Source organism: Girardinichthys multiradiatus, chromosome 8 (assembly GCF_021462225.1).
Source record: "Girardinichthys multiradiatus isolate DD_20200921_A chromosome 8, DD_fGirMul_XY1, whole genome shotgun sequence".
NCBI classification, from domain to species: domain Eukaryota; kingdom Metazoa; phylum Chordata; class Actinopteri; order Cyprinodontiformes; family Goodeidae; genus Girardinichthys; species Girardinichthys multiradiatus.
Window position 1 is genome coordinate 26,344,364 of NC_061801.1, and position 18,670 is coordinate 26,363,033.

General features: G+C 36.8%; 1 protein-coding gene across 3 annotated transcripts; it reads left to right on the forward strand.

Moving 5' to 3' along the window:
- The first annotated feature begins 959 nt into the window (after nucleotides 1-959).
- LOC124872713 (sodium/glucose cotransporter 1-like) lies at nucleotides 960-12,527 on the forward strand. 3 transcript variants are annotated; one of them, XM_047372998.1, is made up of 15 exons: nucleotides 960-1,058; nucleotides 1,318-1,389; nucleotides 1,696-1,800; nucleotides 1,963-2,022; nucleotides 3,231-3,335; nucleotides 3,427-3,532; nucleotides 3,951-4,031; nucleotides 4,130-4,338; nucleotides 6,815-6,950; nucleotides 7,607-7,714; nucleotides 7,796-7,946; nucleotides 8,030-8,198; nucleotides 9,338-9,553; nucleotides 10,997-11,117; nucleotides 11,298-12,527. In XM_047372998.1, exons 1-15 carry the CDS (start codon nucleotides 984-986, stop codon nucleotides 11,498-11,500), a joined length of 1,917 nt encoding a protein of 638 aa, XP_047228954.1. In that variant the 5' UTR covers nucleotides 960-983; the 3' UTR covers nucleotides 11,501-12,527. The 3 variants fall into 3 exon arrangements, with proteins under 3 accessions (XP_047228954.1, XP_047228953.1, XP_047228955.1); XM_047372997.1 differs by having other exon boundaries at nucleotides 10,997-11,099; nucleotides 11,286-12,527; XM_047372999.1 differs by having other exon boundaries at nucleotides 10,997-11,080; nucleotides 11,264-12,527.
- Nucleotides 12,528-18,670: the final 6,143 nt, after the last annotated feature.

Below are 18,670 nucleotides of genomic sequence, written 5' to 3' on the forward strand. Positions count from 1 at the left end.
ATGCAGTGACTTTAAAATCAGTGTGATGTGAACTCCCTGTCAGCATTCTTGCAGCTGAATATTGCAGGATCTGTTGCGGGGCAATGATTTCCACAGGAAGATCAGATCACACAGCATTACACAGGTCAAATCAATCAATTAATCAATCAAACTTAATGTGAACTGCACTTTTTATACAAAGTGTGATATAGAGATTAAAAGTGGCTAGATAGAAAACACCGGAATTATCAAACCAAGGTAACAACAAAAAAAGAAAAGATAATATTGATAAAATAAATACAACTATTTTGGAGTAAAAGGAATTGGAAACATGAGATTGTGTAGCTTAATGAAGAAATATCAGAAATATAAACTAATAAAATTATTCAAAACAAATATAAAAGCAGAAATTGTAAATATAGAAATACATAAAACAAAATATTTGTCATAAAAAACAAATTAAACTTTTAATATATGCTGCAATTGTTGCTAACGAGATAATATAATACTCGGAAAATGGGTAAAAACATAATTGATTATCAGCTTCAACTCAAAGACAAGGTAACTAGATAGACGTGGCATGGTTTTTTATTTTTTGCCTTTCTTTACGACACTGTTTTATATTTAAACTACATCAGCCAAACCTGTGAAAGACTAAGTAGCAAAGAGAAAAAAAAAATTAAAGACAAATATGAAACTTTACTTCTTGGATGCTCCTGGTAGATTGATGATTAACGGTGTTATTTGCACAAGTTTTAAGTTTTTTCCTAAACTATATTTACAAAAAAATGATCTAGAAGCAAAGTGTCTTTTTGCAGAACACAACACACACACCCAAATTTACACCAGCATTATCAATTACCCCTCCCTCTTTCTGTCACACACACACACACACACACAACCACACACACACACACACACACACACACAAACACAAAAGATATAAAGGTAAGTGTTGTGCACGTGTTGCAATCACTGAGGACAGACTTCAGCAGCACTCAACAATGGGTCTCAACAATGCAGCAGACATCTCCGTTATTGTCATTTACTTTGTGGTTGTCTTGGCTGTGGGAGTATGGGTGAGTTTTACAAAGTTTTTGTGGATGTTTTATTAAATCCCTTTATTGTAGGAAATCCAGCATCTCACTTCGCATCCTGGTTGACCAAAACGTCCTGTCTGATCAGAGAATGTTTGAATGCGTTCATTTAAAATGTTAAGGAAACGTAAAGGACTTGTAGCATCTTGAGTTTTGTGCATGGATATTATTTGAAATAGACCAAGGGCATGTTTTGCATGGATTTCTGTATTTCCTAAGATGTTCTGCTGTATTGCTGCAGGCTATGGTCCGCACCAATCGATCCACTGTGGGTGGGTTCTTCCTTGCTGGGAGGAGCATGGTGTGGTGGCCGGTGGGTATCTTACTTTGTGATAAGAATAAAATTAGATATGCACAGATTAGGCTGTTTTTTATTATGCCTTGCTAGAGTAAAGTAAGTACTCCAGGTGCACTGATCATGAAAGGTCTGCTTATTTAAAAAAACAACTCATCAATTTTATGTTGTGTTACGAGTAAATGGTGAAGTATTTATTTATTGTTAAGGCTTTTTATAAAAGTACAATAAGTTGTTCTAAACACTTTATCTCATAACTTTTCTTTAGTAAATCTTTAATTACTTGTTTTTAAATTACAGTCATAGGTTATATGTTCTCAACAGATCGGAGCATCGCTCTTTGCCAGCAACATTGGCAGCGTCCACTTTGTAGGGATTGCTGGAACTGCTGCGGCTGCTGGAATAGCCATTTGTGGATTTGAATGGAATGTGAGTAATCCTTCTATGTCAATATCACAAACATCAAAGTTATCCCTGTGATAATGCTTACAAGTTAACATATATTTTGGTTTGCAAAAGTAAAGAAAATTATTTTCTTTATAAATGATCTTGCCCTAATTTTTCAATGTTTCTTATTTTTGTGTGTTGCAGGCTCTTGTTCTCATGGTCATTCTGGGATGGCTCTTTGTACCTATCTACATCAAAGCAGGGGTAAAGAAGACATATAAGACACTCACCAACAACTTTGTTTGGTACAGTCTAATAATTAAGGGTTGGAACCACATTTGCCTTCAGAATGATTTCTTTATGGCACAGATTTGAAAATGTGTCTCAGGAATTCTTCTTAGATATTGGTCCATACTGACATGGTATGAACCAAATGGCTTTCTGACATGGAGTTGCTGCAGATCCATCCGTGTGAATCTCCCATTTTAATTGAGATCTGGTGAGACTGGAGACCATCTAAGTACAGTGAACTCACTGTCATGTTCAAGAAACCAGTTTTGGTTGATTTGAGCTTTGTGACTAGGGGAATTATCGTGCTGAAAGTAGCTTTCAGAATTTGATACACTTGGTCACAAGGGATAGACATGGCAACAGTACTCAAGTACCACCACATTCTATAGACTGTGGTGTTAAACAATGGTAAAATGCTACTGGTGGTCCAACATCTACCATGAAAATATCCTCCAGATCTTTACACCTCCACCACCAGTCTGAACCATTGATACAAGGCATGGTGGATCCATGCTTTCATGTTTTTTTTACGTCAATTTATGACCCTACCACATAATTGTTGCTGCTGAAATCAAGACTCATAACACTAGACAGTATTTTAAAATCTTTTATTTTCATATTTTGGTGACCCTGTGCAAATCTTAGCCTCAGTTTCCTGTTCTTAGCTCAGTGTGGTCTTCTGTTGTTGTAGTCCATTTGCTTCAAGGTTTAACATATTGTATGTTCAGAGCTCGGAAAATCTTTGTATCTAGAGTTTGTCATATAAAACAAATCTGTTCAATTATCACTGACCTCTGATATACGCAAGACATTGTTGTCTACACAACTGTTGATTGTCCTCTTTTTTTGGACCATCCTCTGGTAAACAGGAGATGGAAATCCCAGTAGATCAGGAGTTTCTGAGATTCTTAGACCAGCCCATCTGGCAACAAAAAGACATGCCACTTTTATGTTCACTTTAAATCTCATCAGTGTGCGTTCAATTCACCCTCATTACATCCAGTAATACACTGAGTAGCTGCCATGTGATTTACTTGTTCACTCTTTGTGTTAACAAGCAATCAAACAGGTGTATCTAATAAAGTGGCCAGTGAGTGTATTTTGTTTTTTCATAAAAAAGTGCAATCATTACCAGACATTGAGCCTTTGAAAAGCAAAGTATAATGACTGTCTGTATGTAGGTGGTCACCATGCCCGAGTACCTGAAGAAGAGGTTCGGAGGACAGCGCATTCGCATTTATCTCTCTGTGCTTTCCCTGTTCCTGTATGCTTTCACTAAGATCTCTGTGAGTTTATGTAGCTGTTGCCTAAAACTTTCCTTTCTGTTTTCAACAATAGATGTAACAAAAGTCAAATGCTATATCTGTCTCCCTCCAGGCCGACATGTTCTCTGGTGCCATTTTTATCCAGCAGGCTCTTGGGCTGAATATCTACGTTGCTGTTATTGCTCTACTGGCAATAACTGCACTGTACACCGTCACAGGTCTGTTCTCAGGAGGAAATTTACTTTCTTTTTATGGATCAACATTTTCCTCATAAACCTTGCCTACAAAGAAGTCTTATCTATGCAGATGGCATATGGAAGACAGGGAAGTCTTCTCAAGGACGCATGTACTGCCAAGATCTAGAGACGTAGTCACGTTAACAAAACTTCCCTGCCTTATCTGTCTAGTTTACCTTTCTTGTATTATTGTGGCAATTCACCAATCTAATAAATTAACCCTGAAATGCTGCTCAGTTGCTGCTCCTTAATACAGAAAACACAACTAAAACTAACTTTTACAAGACAAGCGTTAAAAGAACAGTTACATAAAAACAAGATAACCTTGTTCTCTTTTGTAGATTACTGTTATTTTTAATAAAAAAACTTTACAGATTGCTAACATCATATTTTATCTCAGGTGGACTGGCTGCAGTGATATACACAGACACCTTACAGACCATCATTATGATTATTGGATCCTTCATTCTCATGGGTTTTGGTAATATTCAATTTATCATGTTACTTTGCACCCACAATTGGTTTTATTGCCACATTATCGACAAATTATCCCCCAGTCTAACTTTAATGTATCCTCAGCTTTCAATGAAGTGGGGGGCTATGAAAATCTGAAGGACAGGTACATGACTGCAATTCCCTCAGCCACCGGTAACATCAGCGCAGAGTGCTACCAACCTCGGCCAGACGCCTTCCACCTATTCAGGGACCCAATAACTGGAGACTTACCCTGGCCTGGCCTGGTGTTTGGACTCACCGTTCAGACAATTTGGTACTGGTGCGCAGATCAGGTTGGTAATGATCACCTTTGACTGTATGGAAGTTTTATTTCCACTGACTCAGTAGTCGGTTTTACTACACTGCAGAAACAGTCTAAAGCCATAAACTCATTAATTTTATATATTCATAACAGTGCACACTCTTTTATCTTGCCTGTTTTAGACATAATCACTGAGCTGGTCAGAGGTTGCCAGCTGAATAAATCTTCTGGAGTAAAAATTTAAATTTGTGATCTGAAGAAAATCCTCCACATGTATTTTGATAGTCAGTCAGTCAGTCATTTTCTACCGCTTATTCCATAGTGGGTCGCGGGGGAGCTGGTGCCTATCTCCAACAGTCTATGGGCGAGAGGCAGGGTACACCCTGGACACGTCGCCAGTCCATCACAGGGCAACACACAAACAACCATGCACACACTCATTCATACACCTAAGGGCAATTTAGAGTTACCAATTAACCTAACAGGCATGTCTTTGGACTGTGGGAGGAAGCCGGAGTACCCGGTGAGAACCCACGCATTTTGATAATGTTTTGCCAGTTCATAAATGTTTAGTTGGCTGGTCACCGATGCTTAAGTTTGCACCCTGTGTTTACTTTGATCGTATTATGGTGAGGGATTATAATTTGTACCCATTGACAGGTTAGTCTATCCCCTCATCTAATTGTTTCATGAACTTCATGAAATAGCCATAAAATTTATTACAAAAAGATGGGTTTTGATGACAAGGTCTGTCAAGGGTAATCTGAATGACAGGTGATGTCTTAGTTGCAGCACTTGGGGAAAACACAAAGTAATGCATAATTGTGAAGTAGAAAGAAAACGATCCATGGTTTCCAAGAGATCTTTAGAAAAATGTGAAAAGCTTGGCATGCATTTGTATTCAGCACCCTAAGTCAATACTTTGTTGAACTAAAATTCACTTCTTTAGTTACAAATCTTAGGGTCTTTACAGTTTTTGCACAAAAAGACAGAGATTTTTGCTCTTTACTTGTTTGCTGTGTTTCCCTATATAGCCTGAGATATCCTACAAACTTTTTAAAGGTTTCTATCAACTTTCTTCTTTCCGCTGTTCCATAATGTCCAGACTTCTAGACTGCACTACTAATAGTTGTCCTGTCAACTGATCTTCCTACCTGAGCTTTGGATCTCTGCAGCTCTTCCAGAGTTACCATGGGTCTTTTGGCTGTTTTTTGTGGGATGATCTTATACTTTTTCTGTTGACAGATTATAATATGAACAGTGTTCTGGGCAAAGCTTGAAATATTGTTTTATAACTTCACTCTGCCAAAAACTTCTCCACGACTTAATCGCTAACCTGTCAGCTGTGTTCCTTTTGTCTTCAACATGACGGTAGTTCCAAAATTTTGTCCTACAAACTTCTAAAGGCTTTCCCGACCAGCTGTATCCATACTGAGACGGACTATGTTTACTAATTGTGTAGCTTTTGAACACAGCTACACTGGATTTAGTGTCATAAAAGAAATGTGAATGTGAGTGTTTACAGACAGACAGACAGACAGACAGACAGAGAAGGACGGATGGCAACAGCGTACAAATGACAATGGTGGACATGATGTCCATAACCAGTAATGAAATGTCATGCAGAGTCTAATAATCTGTAGATTCTGCTCTGATGAATTTATATACAAGTCATCATAGTCCAGCAAAGATAGAAAAGTTACAGAAATTAATAATCTCTGAATTGTAAAGAGAAGCAAAACTTGTTTCTAAAGAATAAACCTGAGACACAAGACTGCTTATGTGATCCTTGAAAGTGAATCTATTATCACTGATAACACCAAGGTACTCATGACTTAACAATTTCAGTTTATGTCCTGTGTAGAGGAGAAAGGGTTATTGGTAATGACTTGAACAACACGAGCTTGGACTTCTCAGGATTCACTACCGTTTCAAGTATAGTCAGACATGTCTCGACTATGTTAAAAACAGTCTGAAGCAATTCAGTAGTTTGCACCAAAGAATTAGAAGAACAGTATATAACAGCATCATCTCCATAAAAGTGATGCGTGACATTTGATAAACCCTGACAAAGGTAATGAACAGCAGTGGCCCTAGAGTTGAACCCTGAGGAACACCCTTTGTTATAGGGACCACTGAAGAGAAGGACCCTGCTGAGTGCACACATTGTGTTCTGCTAGACAGTTTCTAAACCAGCCAATAACCTGGGTAGACAAGCCAATTTCTAAAAACCCATTAAACAGTATCAAAGGCTTTTGACAAATCCATAAACAGAGCAGTGTAGTGTTTATTGTCATCAAATGACTCAATAATATACATACATACACTACTTTTCAGAGTTTTATTTTAAACCATCTCAAAACCATGTATTATTTTTCTTTCACCTCACAAGTGTGCACTATTTTGTGTTGGTCAATCTTATAAAATTGTCATACCCATACAGTGTAAATGCATTTAATATCTGTAGTCTTTTGTACTTACCACCAAAGTTGGATCTTTTTCTGCAGGTGATTGTCCAGCGTTGCCTCTCAGCCAAGAATCTCTCTCATGTTAAAGGAGGTTGCATTTTATGTGCCTACCTGAAGCTGTTGCCCATGTTTCTCATGGTTTTTCCTGGGATGATAAGCAGGATCCTTTATCCAGGTCTGTGAGTTGGTTTTGGAATAAAGCAAACCTGCTGTCATAAATTGCTAATATACGATATATATTACTGTGCCAAAGGTTTAGGCAGGTGTGAAAAAGTACTGTAAACAAGGAATGCTTTCAAAAATTGAAGTATTAATCATTTATTTTCATCCATCAACAAAATGCAGTGAATGAACAAAAGAGAAATCTAAATCAAATCAATATTTGGTGTGACCACCCTTTGCCTTCAAAACAGCAGCAATTCTTCTAGGTACACTTGCACACAGTTTTTGAAGGAACTGGGCTGGTAGGTTGTTTCAGACATCTTGGAGAACTAACCACAGATCTTCTGTGGATGTAGGCTTTCTCACATCCTTCTGTCTCTTCATGTAATCCCAGACACACTCCATGATGTTGAGATAAGGGCTCTGTGGGGGCCATACCATCACTTTCAGTAATTATTGTTCTTCTTTACACTGAAGATAGTTCTTAATTACTTTTGCTGTATGTTTGGCTTCGCTTCACTTAGCATTTTGTAAATTGATAAAAATAAATAATCATTTATTTTTCTGAAAGCATTTGTTGTTTACATTTTTTCACACCTGCCTAAAACTTTAGCACAGTATGGTACATACCTCACTAATGATTCTTAAAATACAATTAACTTAATCCAGATGAGGTGGCATGTGTTGTCCCAGATGAATGTCAGAGACACTGTGGATCTAGTGTGGCATGCACCAACATTGCTTATCCCAAACTGGTCATGAAACTTATGCCTAATGGTGGGTGGATTATTATCTTAAATACAATTTTAACTTTTTCTTTTCTTTTTAATTTTGCATAACTTACTTAATGTGTTATAGGTCTGAGGGGTTTGATGATGTCAGTGATGTTGGCTTCTCTAATGAGCTCCCTCACCTCAATATTTAACAGTGCTAGTACTCTCTTCACCATGGACATCTATACTAAGATCCGTCCCTATTCCAAAGAGAGGGAACTGATGATTGCTGGCAGGTAAAACTAACTTGTGTTTAATATGTCTACTTTTTACATTTGTTATATTCATCATAGCTGTGTGCTTGTTTTTAACTGCACAGGGTGTTTATTGTGTTCCTAATTGGTGTGAGCATAGCCTGGATCCCTGTGGTGCAGTCAGCCCAGAGTGGTCAGCTCTTTGACTACATCCAGTCAATCATCAGCTATCTGGCTCCACCCATTTCCGCTGTCTTCCTTCTTGCCATCTTTTGCAAGCGTGCCAACGAGCCTGTGAGTCTCCTTTTGAGTTAGAGATATTATTGTTTGATCATGAACATTGCCTTGGAAATTATGTGACTGTTTTTGGAAAAGGTAAATCTCTATTCTGCTATATCAGAGCACAAATGCTCTTATTAGCAATTCTGGTAAATATATGTAGACCCAAAATAAATCAATAATTTATTACAGTAGCATAACTTCATATTGAAATATTTTAGGAAAAATCCAACTTTAAGGGAAAAAAAATTCCATATTAAGGTAAAATTGTTTTTGCAAACACTCTTTTGCCACAATTAATTGCACCCCTAACAGTCCTTATATGAAAATAAATGTAACTGAAGCATTCATACTTTATCTATTCAAATTGATCAGGGTGGCCTTTAAATAAGGGGAGCTAATCATACAATGGAGGCTAATTTCTCTTACCCTTTGGCCAGTACATTGGACAAGGAAATGGGGTTATGTTGCTACCACTATCAATGTGAGTAATAGTAAGTAAGGTAAAAGAAAATCTCCAAGGTTCACTGCTGGAGAACTGCAGCAAGGATAGAAATTTTTAAGTCACCAAGTCTTTTTAAAAGCCCATTAAACACTATCCACATGCTAGTCAGTTGTTGGAAAGGCATGCCAGGAAAAACTATTTCTATCATACCATGGAGTTTACTAAATGCCACAAGGACTTTAATGGAAGCTGTGGGCTTGAGTGAAATGAGAGTGATATTGATTTTTTTCTTTGCAGCAAACACTTCAAGTAGGTCTGGTGTAAATCAAAATATGAATAAATTGGAAAAATGTCTTGTGCCAACTGTTAAGTGCAGGAGGATGTGTGATGCTAATGGTCTGTTTCTTTTGCAAAGGCCCTTGGAGTCTTCTTAAAGCACATGGCATCATGAACACTGTGAAATACCACGACATTTTCAATTAAAATCCGGTTGCCTCTGTCAGAAAACTCACGATGGGTTATCACTAGGCCTTTCAGCGGAACACTGATTAAAAACAAACTCAACCTTATTTTATAGCTATCTCCTCAGAAACTACAATGTATCATTCTCAAATAACATTGATTTTAATGTTAAACCTCAGTAAGAAGATTGTTTTATGTTTTGAGTGCTGCCTTCCTAACTTCCTTCTTTTTTTGTTTTTCTTGTAAGGGTGCCTTTTATGGACTCATCGTCGGTCTGATTGTAGGCCTGACCAGGATGATCACTGAGTTTGCCTATGGAACAGGAAACTGTGTTAGCCCTAGTAATTGTCCCGCTATCATATGTGGAGTCCACTACCTGTATTTTGGGCTGATCCTGTTTACTATCTCCTGCATCGTTATAGTTGGAGTCTCTCTTATAACCAAACCCATCGACAATAAGCATGTAAGTGACAGTTGTGAGATAAAGACGGATTTTATATATCACATTTTTAGTAAAAATTACATAATTTCAGTTAAATTATTCAAAAATTATTTAAAACACAACAAAAGGTGTTTGTTGGAATGTCATCAGCTTTATTAAGTTTGTATTTTAATAAATCACACATAGACGCCCTTGTTCCGCTCACAAAATTCAGTGTAATACTGTGTGTTATCAGGTTGTATGGATAACATTATTTCAACTGGACCATTTTAATTTTTACAGCTACTTTGGTTTATAGAAATGATTTCTTTTATAAACTAGAAGGGCCTGGGTCGATTTGCATTATCACCATTTCTAGCCCCGTTTCTGACTTGGGCACAGCCATTTCTCCTCAGCCTGCTTCAGCTTTGTATATGTACAAATCCACCTTAATCCACCTTCTAGATACAGCTTTACCCATTTGTGGGTTGTTGTAAGTGAGGATCCAGTCTGCAGGCATTAATCACAAACGCATTCATTGTTATCAAGGAACTCCCATACATCATACGGCATTTTAGGGAGACCCTGAAATGGAGTCACAGTTTGTTTTTAAAAACGAACTGTCTTCTGACACCTCAAAATACGGCACTTCAAGTACATGCCCCAAATAAAAACTGATTCTACTGTCCAGCAAATTCTATTCTATAGTAGAAACATCCAAGTACAAAACAAATTGATAACTGTACCTTACCAGTACTTTAAAAAACAATGAAACAATTAAATTTGAAAGTTTATAAACATTCTATTATGTTTAGTAGAACTGACCTTACAACTCTATGACTTAGGTGAAACATTTTGGATTTCCTTCCACAAGATTCTCACAATAACTTGCTAGAATTTTGGCTCATTCATCCTGACAGAACCAGTGTAGCTGGGATTTGTACGCTGACTTGCCCACACACACTTCTTCAGCTCTTCCCACACAATGGTTTTGTCTCCAAAAATTAAGGTCTTTGCTACTGAGTTGCTTTTGGAGAAATGGCTTCTACCTGAGTGAGTGGCCTTTCAGCCCATATTGGTATAGGACTTATTTCAATGTGGATAAGGTCGTATCAGCTTCAGCCAGCATCTCTATAAGGTCTTTTGCTTTTGTTCTGAGGTTGATGCTGATATCTTGGCTGTTTTTTTTTTTCATAATGTTACAAAAATAAAATTGACCTCAGATGCTGTGAATTTTGAATTTTACAAAGCTCTAGTATAACTTAGTATATATAGGCTTTTTTAAATGCATAACAGTCTCAGTTTGTGAGCTTTTGCATTTAAAGAAAGCTATAAAAAATAATTAAATAAATAAATGCTCTTATTATTTGGCCATTTAGCATTTAGTAAAGAGAAACATTTTTGGTAATCCCAACTAACCGAAAACGGGAAACGTTTAGTCCCAAGTTTGAACATTTTTACACAATATGTTTTTTTTCTTATCAGTTGCATAGATTGTGTTGGAGTCTGAGGAACAGTACTGAAGAGAGAGTGGACATTGAACAGGATGACTGGGTTAACAATGAAGAGGATGAAAAGGAAACAGAAGGTAATGAACAGTTACAGAGTTTCATATTTAAAACAGTCTTTGTTTTTTAATACCAGGTTTTTAAACTGTCAAAAGAGTGTGGATGTTATTAATTTTAAGATGTGTTTAATTTTTGTTTTGTTTTTAGTCTTTTGTTATTTTCTTTTTTTTAATTTGAAATAAATCCTTTTTTTTTCTTTATTCCAGAAAATAACGAAGAACCAGGATTTTGGAAGAAAGCACTAATGTGCTTCTGTGGACTGGAGAAGACGAAAGCACCAAAACTGACTCCAGAGGAGGAGGCAGAACTGAAGAGTAAGCTCACAGATACAACAGAAAAACCTCTCTGGAGGAACGTTGTCAATGCAAACGCCATCATTCTCCTGTGTGTGGCTGTGTTCTTTCATGGATACTTTGGTTAGACAAACTCAGTATTAATTACTCTTGGATATTGTGGTTTATGTTTTAGTAACAGGGCTAAGCATGGATAACCATGGATATAAACTATAATCAAAACATCTATTAGCCCTTAACTACAATATAACATAAGGCACTTTTATAACTCTGTATTCTGTTTCCTCCTGTATTGTAAAATGACTGCTAATGCCATACAGGACACAAAGCATTTTTCCTCCAGAGATTTACCCTCGAAGTCACATTTTCATTTTGTTAGTCCCCTCTAGTAAGCCAAGTTTTATCATACACATGAAACCTGTTAAAACTATATATTTAGATTTAATACTCACACATGTTCTGACTTCCATCCATCCATCCATCCATCCATCCATCCATCCATCCATCCATCCATCCATCCATCCATCCATCCATCCATCCATCCATCCATCCATCCATCCTTGAGCTTAAAGGAGCAGTCCACCATTTTCAGTGGAAAATCATGGCCGAAGAGAGGCTAACTGACACTCAACTGACAATTGCTCCAGTGCACAGTGAAGGTCATGGTTGAAAACAACCGAACCAGATCATGTTGAAAAAGTGCAGATAAGACTCTAAGGTTCCCATGCACACCACATGGACTGGTAATAGGGGCCAGCCTGGGCACAGACTAGAGACTAGGAGACTGACAAGTGTCAACCCTCAATACTTCCAGTCCTTTTCTTTTGGACCACGCCAATCTGTCACGTTGGGTTTTTTCCTGGCCCTCCATGAGACAGCTTGAGGCCTGTATTAAGTCCTTCTCTCTATATATAATATATACAATTATTGTAAATTTGTAGGTATTCCTGGATGTACAGGACATTTTCATATTTGATTTTGTTGTTGGTTTTATTCAAAAGAGAGGACTGCACTTGAGAATAGCTCATAAATCATCAAAAGCTTTAGGTTGTCTTCTTATCTTGTCACAAAGAGGACAAATGAAAAATGCATCACTGAAAATGTAAGATTGTGTTTAACATTACAGTAAGATTAAAACTTTATTTTAAAAATGCACACATTCTCATTTGACTTTTCTTTCAACAATGCTGAACCTGTTAATTAATATACAAATCTGAAAAAATAAAAACTATAATATTTAAGCAGTGAAGGACAAACTAAATGGTTGTAAATGTCCTCAGGAACCATGCATGTGCTACCTCAATAAATCAAAGCTGTTTTGTCATTTTATTTGTTCAAAGTCCATGAATGTGATCACTTATGCATGCACTGAAATCTGTGTTTGTTGGTATTACGAAATAAAAACAATTCTGGAAGAGAAGGTTAGGATTTGCTCAGAGCAGCTTTGCCTTTTCCTAGTGGTCTGAAATGTAAAATAGTTTTTCTGTTTGCACATTAAAATAATTTGTTTAAATCCAATCATAATAGGGTAAGATATATTTTATTCACCATATAAATAAACACAAAAGTACAAATGCAGTTCTTTGTCTTTTTTCTTAAAAGACATTTTTTCTCAATTTCAGATTCACATTATTATTATGGTTTCATAACTACGTCTCTGGTTAACTGAATGGCACCAGTATGTTTACTGTTAGTAAATGTTTTACTATAGTTAGAGAGATCTTTATCATCATTATATGATGATCCTTTTAAATGTCAATGTAAGTATAATAAGTAGAGATTATTGCACTAGGAAATTGTTTTAATATAAAAATATAAATAGTTATGTAGAAAATTGGGGCACCCAATTGAATATTTAGTTCTTTATTAAGAAATGTTGACATATCTTTTATCTCTCAAAAAGAAAGGGATTTAATTACAGATAAACACCAAAGTTTTACATTGTTACATTCATTAAAGAAAAGATGGCAACAAAAAATTGTAGTACAGCTAAGGAAGAAAGTAGGATACTCTACTTTCTAATGACTACTCCTACCCAACTAACGTCAATGAGATGCTTCTTGTAAACATTTACCTGCCTCTGACATCTGTCTATGGAAGGTTTGTGACACTCCCTGCCACGATCCTGAGGTGTTTTGAATTTCTGTTGTGTGTGTATTTTACGATTTGCTTGCTGTTTATAATGTTTTTTAGTTTTTGCCATTGTCAGTGTTCTTTATTATTAGATGTCGCCTTATCTGTTAATTCTTTTGTACTTACAGGTCCTTCTCAAAAAATTAGCATATTGTGATAAAGTTCATTATTTTCTATAATGTAATGATGAAAATTTAACATTCATATATTTTAGATTTATTGGACACTAACTGAAATATTTCAGGTCTTTTATTGTCTTAATACGGATGATTTTGGCATACAGCTCATGAAAACCCAAAATTCCTATCTCACAAAATTAGCATATTTCATCCGACCAATAAAAGAAAAGTGTTTTTAATACAAAAAACGTCAACCTTCAAATAATCATGTACAGTTATGCACTCAATACTTGGTCGGGAATCCTTTGGCAGAAATGACTGCTTCAATGCGGCGTGGCATGGAGGCAATCAGCCTGTGGCACTGCTGAGGTCTTATGGAGGCCCAGGATGCTTCGATAGCGGCCTTTAGCTCATCCAGAGTGTTGGGTCTTGAGTCTCTCAACGTTCTCTTCACAATATCCCACAGATTCTCTATGGGGTTCAGGTCAGGAGAGTTGGCAGGCCTATTGAGCACAGTGATACCATGGTCAGTAAACCATTTACCAGTGGTTTTGGCACTGTGAGCAGGTGCCAGGTCGTGCTGAAAAATAAAATCTTCATCTCCATAAAGCTTTTCAGCAGATGGAAGCATGAAGTGCTCCAAAATCTCCTGATAGCTAGCTGCATTGACCCTGCCCTTGATAAAACACAGTGGACCAACACCAGCAGCTGACACGGCACCCCAGACCATCACTGACTGTGGGTACTTGACACTGGACTTCTGGCATTTTGGCATTTCCTTCTCCCTAGTCTTCCTCCAGACTCTGGCACCTTGATTTCCGAATGACATGCAGAATTTGCTTTCATCCGAAAAAAGTACTTTGGACCACTGAGCAACAGTCCAGTGCTGCTTCTCTGTAGCCCAGGTCTGGGGAATGCGGCACCTGTAGCCCATTTCCTGCACACGCCTGTGCACGGTGGCTCTGGATGTTTCTACTCCAGACTCAGTCCACTGCTTCCGCAGGTCCCCCAAGGTCTGGAATCGGCCCTTCTCCACAATCTTCCTCAGGGTCCGGTCACCTCTTATCGTTGTGCAGCGTTTTCTGCCACACTTTTTCCTTCCCACAGACTTCCCACTGAGGTGCCTTGATACAGCACTCTGGGAACAGCCTATTTGTTCAGAAATGTCTTTCTGTGTCTTACCCTCTTGCTTGAGGGTGTCAATAGTGGCCTTCTGGACAGCAGTCAGGTCGGCAGTCTTACCCATGATTGGGGTTTTGAGTGATGAACCAGGCTGGGAGTTTTAAAGGCCTAAGGAATCTTTTGCAGGTGTTTAGAGTTAACTCGTTGATTCAGATGATTAGGTTCATAGCTCGTTTAGAGACCCTTTTAATGATATGCTAATTTTGTGAGATAGGAATTTTGGGTTTTCATGAGCTGTATGCCAAAATCATCCGTATTAAGACAATAAAAGACCTGAAATATTTCAGTTAGTGTGCAATGAATCTAAAATATATGAATGTTAAATTTTCATCATGACATTATGGAAAATAATGAACTTTATCACAATATGCTAATATTTTGAGAAGCACCTGTATTTTCTAGTGCAGTCTTGCATTCTGTTCTCTGTATATTTAGTATTACTTGTGTTAAAACTTTGTTTAACTTTCCCTTTAATTGTTTATCCCAATGTGTGCCAGCTCAGCTCTCTGTTAATCAGTCTCTATCTCCTTCAGCTGCAACTCATTCCATCTGATTCCCTCTTCTGGTTTCCTTGCTATTTGTCCTACCCTGCTTCAGTGTAATCAAGCTCCAGGGCCCATGTTCCCGAAGATTCTTAGAGTCCTCTCAGAGAGCTGAAAATGTTTGGCAAGGAGTCTTACCTTAAGAGTGATTCAGCTAGCAGCTGAGAGCCACTCAGACTGAGGAGAAGACAAAAAATGTGTATCCTAATGAGGAATTGTGGTTGATCCCGTTGCTAGGTGTGACACTGTCTTCTAAGATCTGTGATTGCTTGTTGCAAAAACAAACAAAAAAAAACCAAAAAAAAAAACCAAATACCCTTCTGGAATTTAGAATGGATTTAGAAATGCATAAAAAATGATGAAACTTATTAAACTTCAATCAGTTGTCACACAGCATAAAAATGTTTTAACCTTATTTACATGCTCACCATAATTTTGATTTGCTTATCGTTATGTTAACTCGCCATGCTGGTCATTTCATCCTGGGATCACGAACAGGCAGATCCTGTGCAGATCAATGCGTTGTTCCCTCTGCTTTCAGTACCAGCCTGGAATGTGAGAAGTTCTGGTTCCTGCTGCATTCAGAGGCTAGAGAGGAGATAGCAGCACACCAGCAAATGTTTCCACAGACCGGAAGCGTTGTAGATGATCATTTAAGCTTAGGCTACAGACATCATGTACAATACAGCAAATACTTCTTCACATCATTTACATCTGTCTTTTATTTATATAGTGTTTAGATTATTGTACTGTATCTTGTCTAGAGTTTGTATTTATCTACATATATATATATATATATATATATATATATATATATATATATATATGACTTCTTTTAAAAATTTTATTTTTGAAAGTGTTTTACAGTCTGTAGATATTTAAATAATTCTGTACTATATTGTGTGAATTTGGTCAAATTTAATTTATGGTTATTCATTATTGTTTTTATTATTTATTTATCCTTCCTAATATTGCCTTCCAAAGGTGCACCTTTAACCTGTGCTGCTGCTGAAACTATTTAATTTCCCCCTAGAGGGATGATAAAGTTGATCTCATCTCTATATTATGAATTGTATGATTGTCATAGAAGTTTATGTATTTGTTTACTCGGCTGTTAAGGGGGTGGATCCATGTGCAATTGAGCCAGTAGCGTTTCAATTGTTCACTGTAGTTCATTGTACGGAGAATATCTCTCCTTTCTCTAGGTCTTTCCACAATCTTCCCTGCTTAAGACTCTCAGGCCCACTAAAAGTCCTCCTTACTAATCTTAACATTTTTTTCACTTTCTGAGCTCTCTTAAGGCCTAAAGAGCTTTGTAAATAACCTTTATCTTAAGTAAGTGAGTAAGTCTACATTTTTCTTTCTTTTAGTCCTTGGTGGATATACTTTTGTAACTGGGTCATTGTCAAGTTGTAGTGTTCAGTCCTGCTTCAGCTTTAATTTCTTTACACATGATCTCACATTTTTCCCAAGCACCCTCTGAAAAATGAAAGGATTCATAGTGAATCCAGCTGATGTGACACACCTGTGGGTTATTTTAGCCAAATTATGTGCTAATAAATTTAATAGTGCTTTTAGTGTCAGTTCTTGCATAAATGGCACACTGGGGAATTCCTCCTTTTGCTTTTCAAATAATCAAAATGCAAAAAATCATCAAACTTATGTGGCCTAATAAAACACAGCAAAGTCCTAAACAAAGCATGTAAAATGGTCTTCCTGTGCTCAACAGCAAGCAAAGGGCACCAGCTTTCCATTGACTGCAAGTTAATAAAAGCAACAACCAATTTTCAAGGCATGGCTAACAGATAATGTTTATTTCTTACCTGGTACTTGTGTGTCCTCCCACTAGCCCTCCTTAATGCCACCCTGGTCAACTGCCCCTACAGCCAATTCCGCCATTGTGTCTTAATTCAATCTTCACCAGTTTTTGTTACCTTTTTTGAAATTTTTAAAATAGGATGACTTTGGACACATTGTTGTAATCATGCTGTTGCTAGTACTGCTGTGGTCAAATTGATGCTCAAATGCTCAATGAGTCTCAAGGGTTACTAAGTCACTAAAGGGGCCTTCGCTATCCATGTCCTTTGCATATTGCACCACTTTGAAATGTGTGCCAGTAATATCTATAGGTAATAATGTTAAAACCGTTTGTATATCCAAAAAGCAAATATTGTCTTCCTCATTTAGAGAATAACCCCAACCATTAGAGACAACAGGTAGAAGTTAAAATGCAAATAAAGTTACGTAAACATACAGTCATATTCAATAAATAAGAATACGTGTTCCAGTGAGGATTGTTTGTCAGATTAAGAGTATTTTTTGAAAACAACCTTTAGGTATTATAAAACATATCTTCCAAAAAGGCCACATTTCTGTATTAAATAAATTTTTTATTGCTCTGATGTAATATTCTTATCTTAAATGTGCTTTCATTAGCTGTAAGCAGAAAATACTCCATTAACAAAAATAAAGGCTTGAAAACATCAGTTTGTGTGTAGTTAAATACATTACTTCGGCACAGCACATTAATGTGTTTTACTTAAATACACTGAAAATAAATACACTTTTTAACAATATTTTCATTTATTGTATCAGTCTGTAGATGCAGCTGCAGCCTAGTTTTAAAAAGGATGGATGCAAACTTTTGTTTTGCTTATCTCTTGAACCCTGTGATTAAGTTTTGCATAGTGTGGAAATTGTTAAGCTTCTCCTGACTGTGTATTAGAAGCTGTAAAGGACTTGCATTTCTTTTATGGCCCTCCCTCACCATTTCTAAAGATAATTATTAACAGACAGCTAAAAATAGATAATTATCAAGAGCATTTAGTGTCACTATAATACGGTGAAGGCAAAGTTAAGAGCACTTTGCTTGTTTTATACCTGGAATATAAAAAAAAAAAATTCTTTTAGCCAATGTTCAGATTAAAACATAAATGATATTAAAAAAAAATGTATCCACTGTTTTCAACATAGTATTGGGAGAGCATATGGGAACTAAGCTCTGCAGAGCTAAAGACCAATAAAATGGATTCTGAGTTTGACTGTTTATCTATTGCTCCTTTGCTGCACTTCATGAGGGATCCTGTTTTAGCTTTCATTAAAAGAAACATTACTTTCATGGTTAGTATCTTTTTTTTGTGTGAAGAGGAATTAATTTACAGTGTAACCCCCTTCCATTTTTGTTTAACACCATGGCGTTAAGGAAAGAGCTCGGTGTATAATAAATTGTAAACAGCTATACTACGTGAATCCATATAGTTATGGATTTAGATTAGAAGGCAAACATTATGTTTATAAGGTACAAAATTTAAATGCTAGTAAA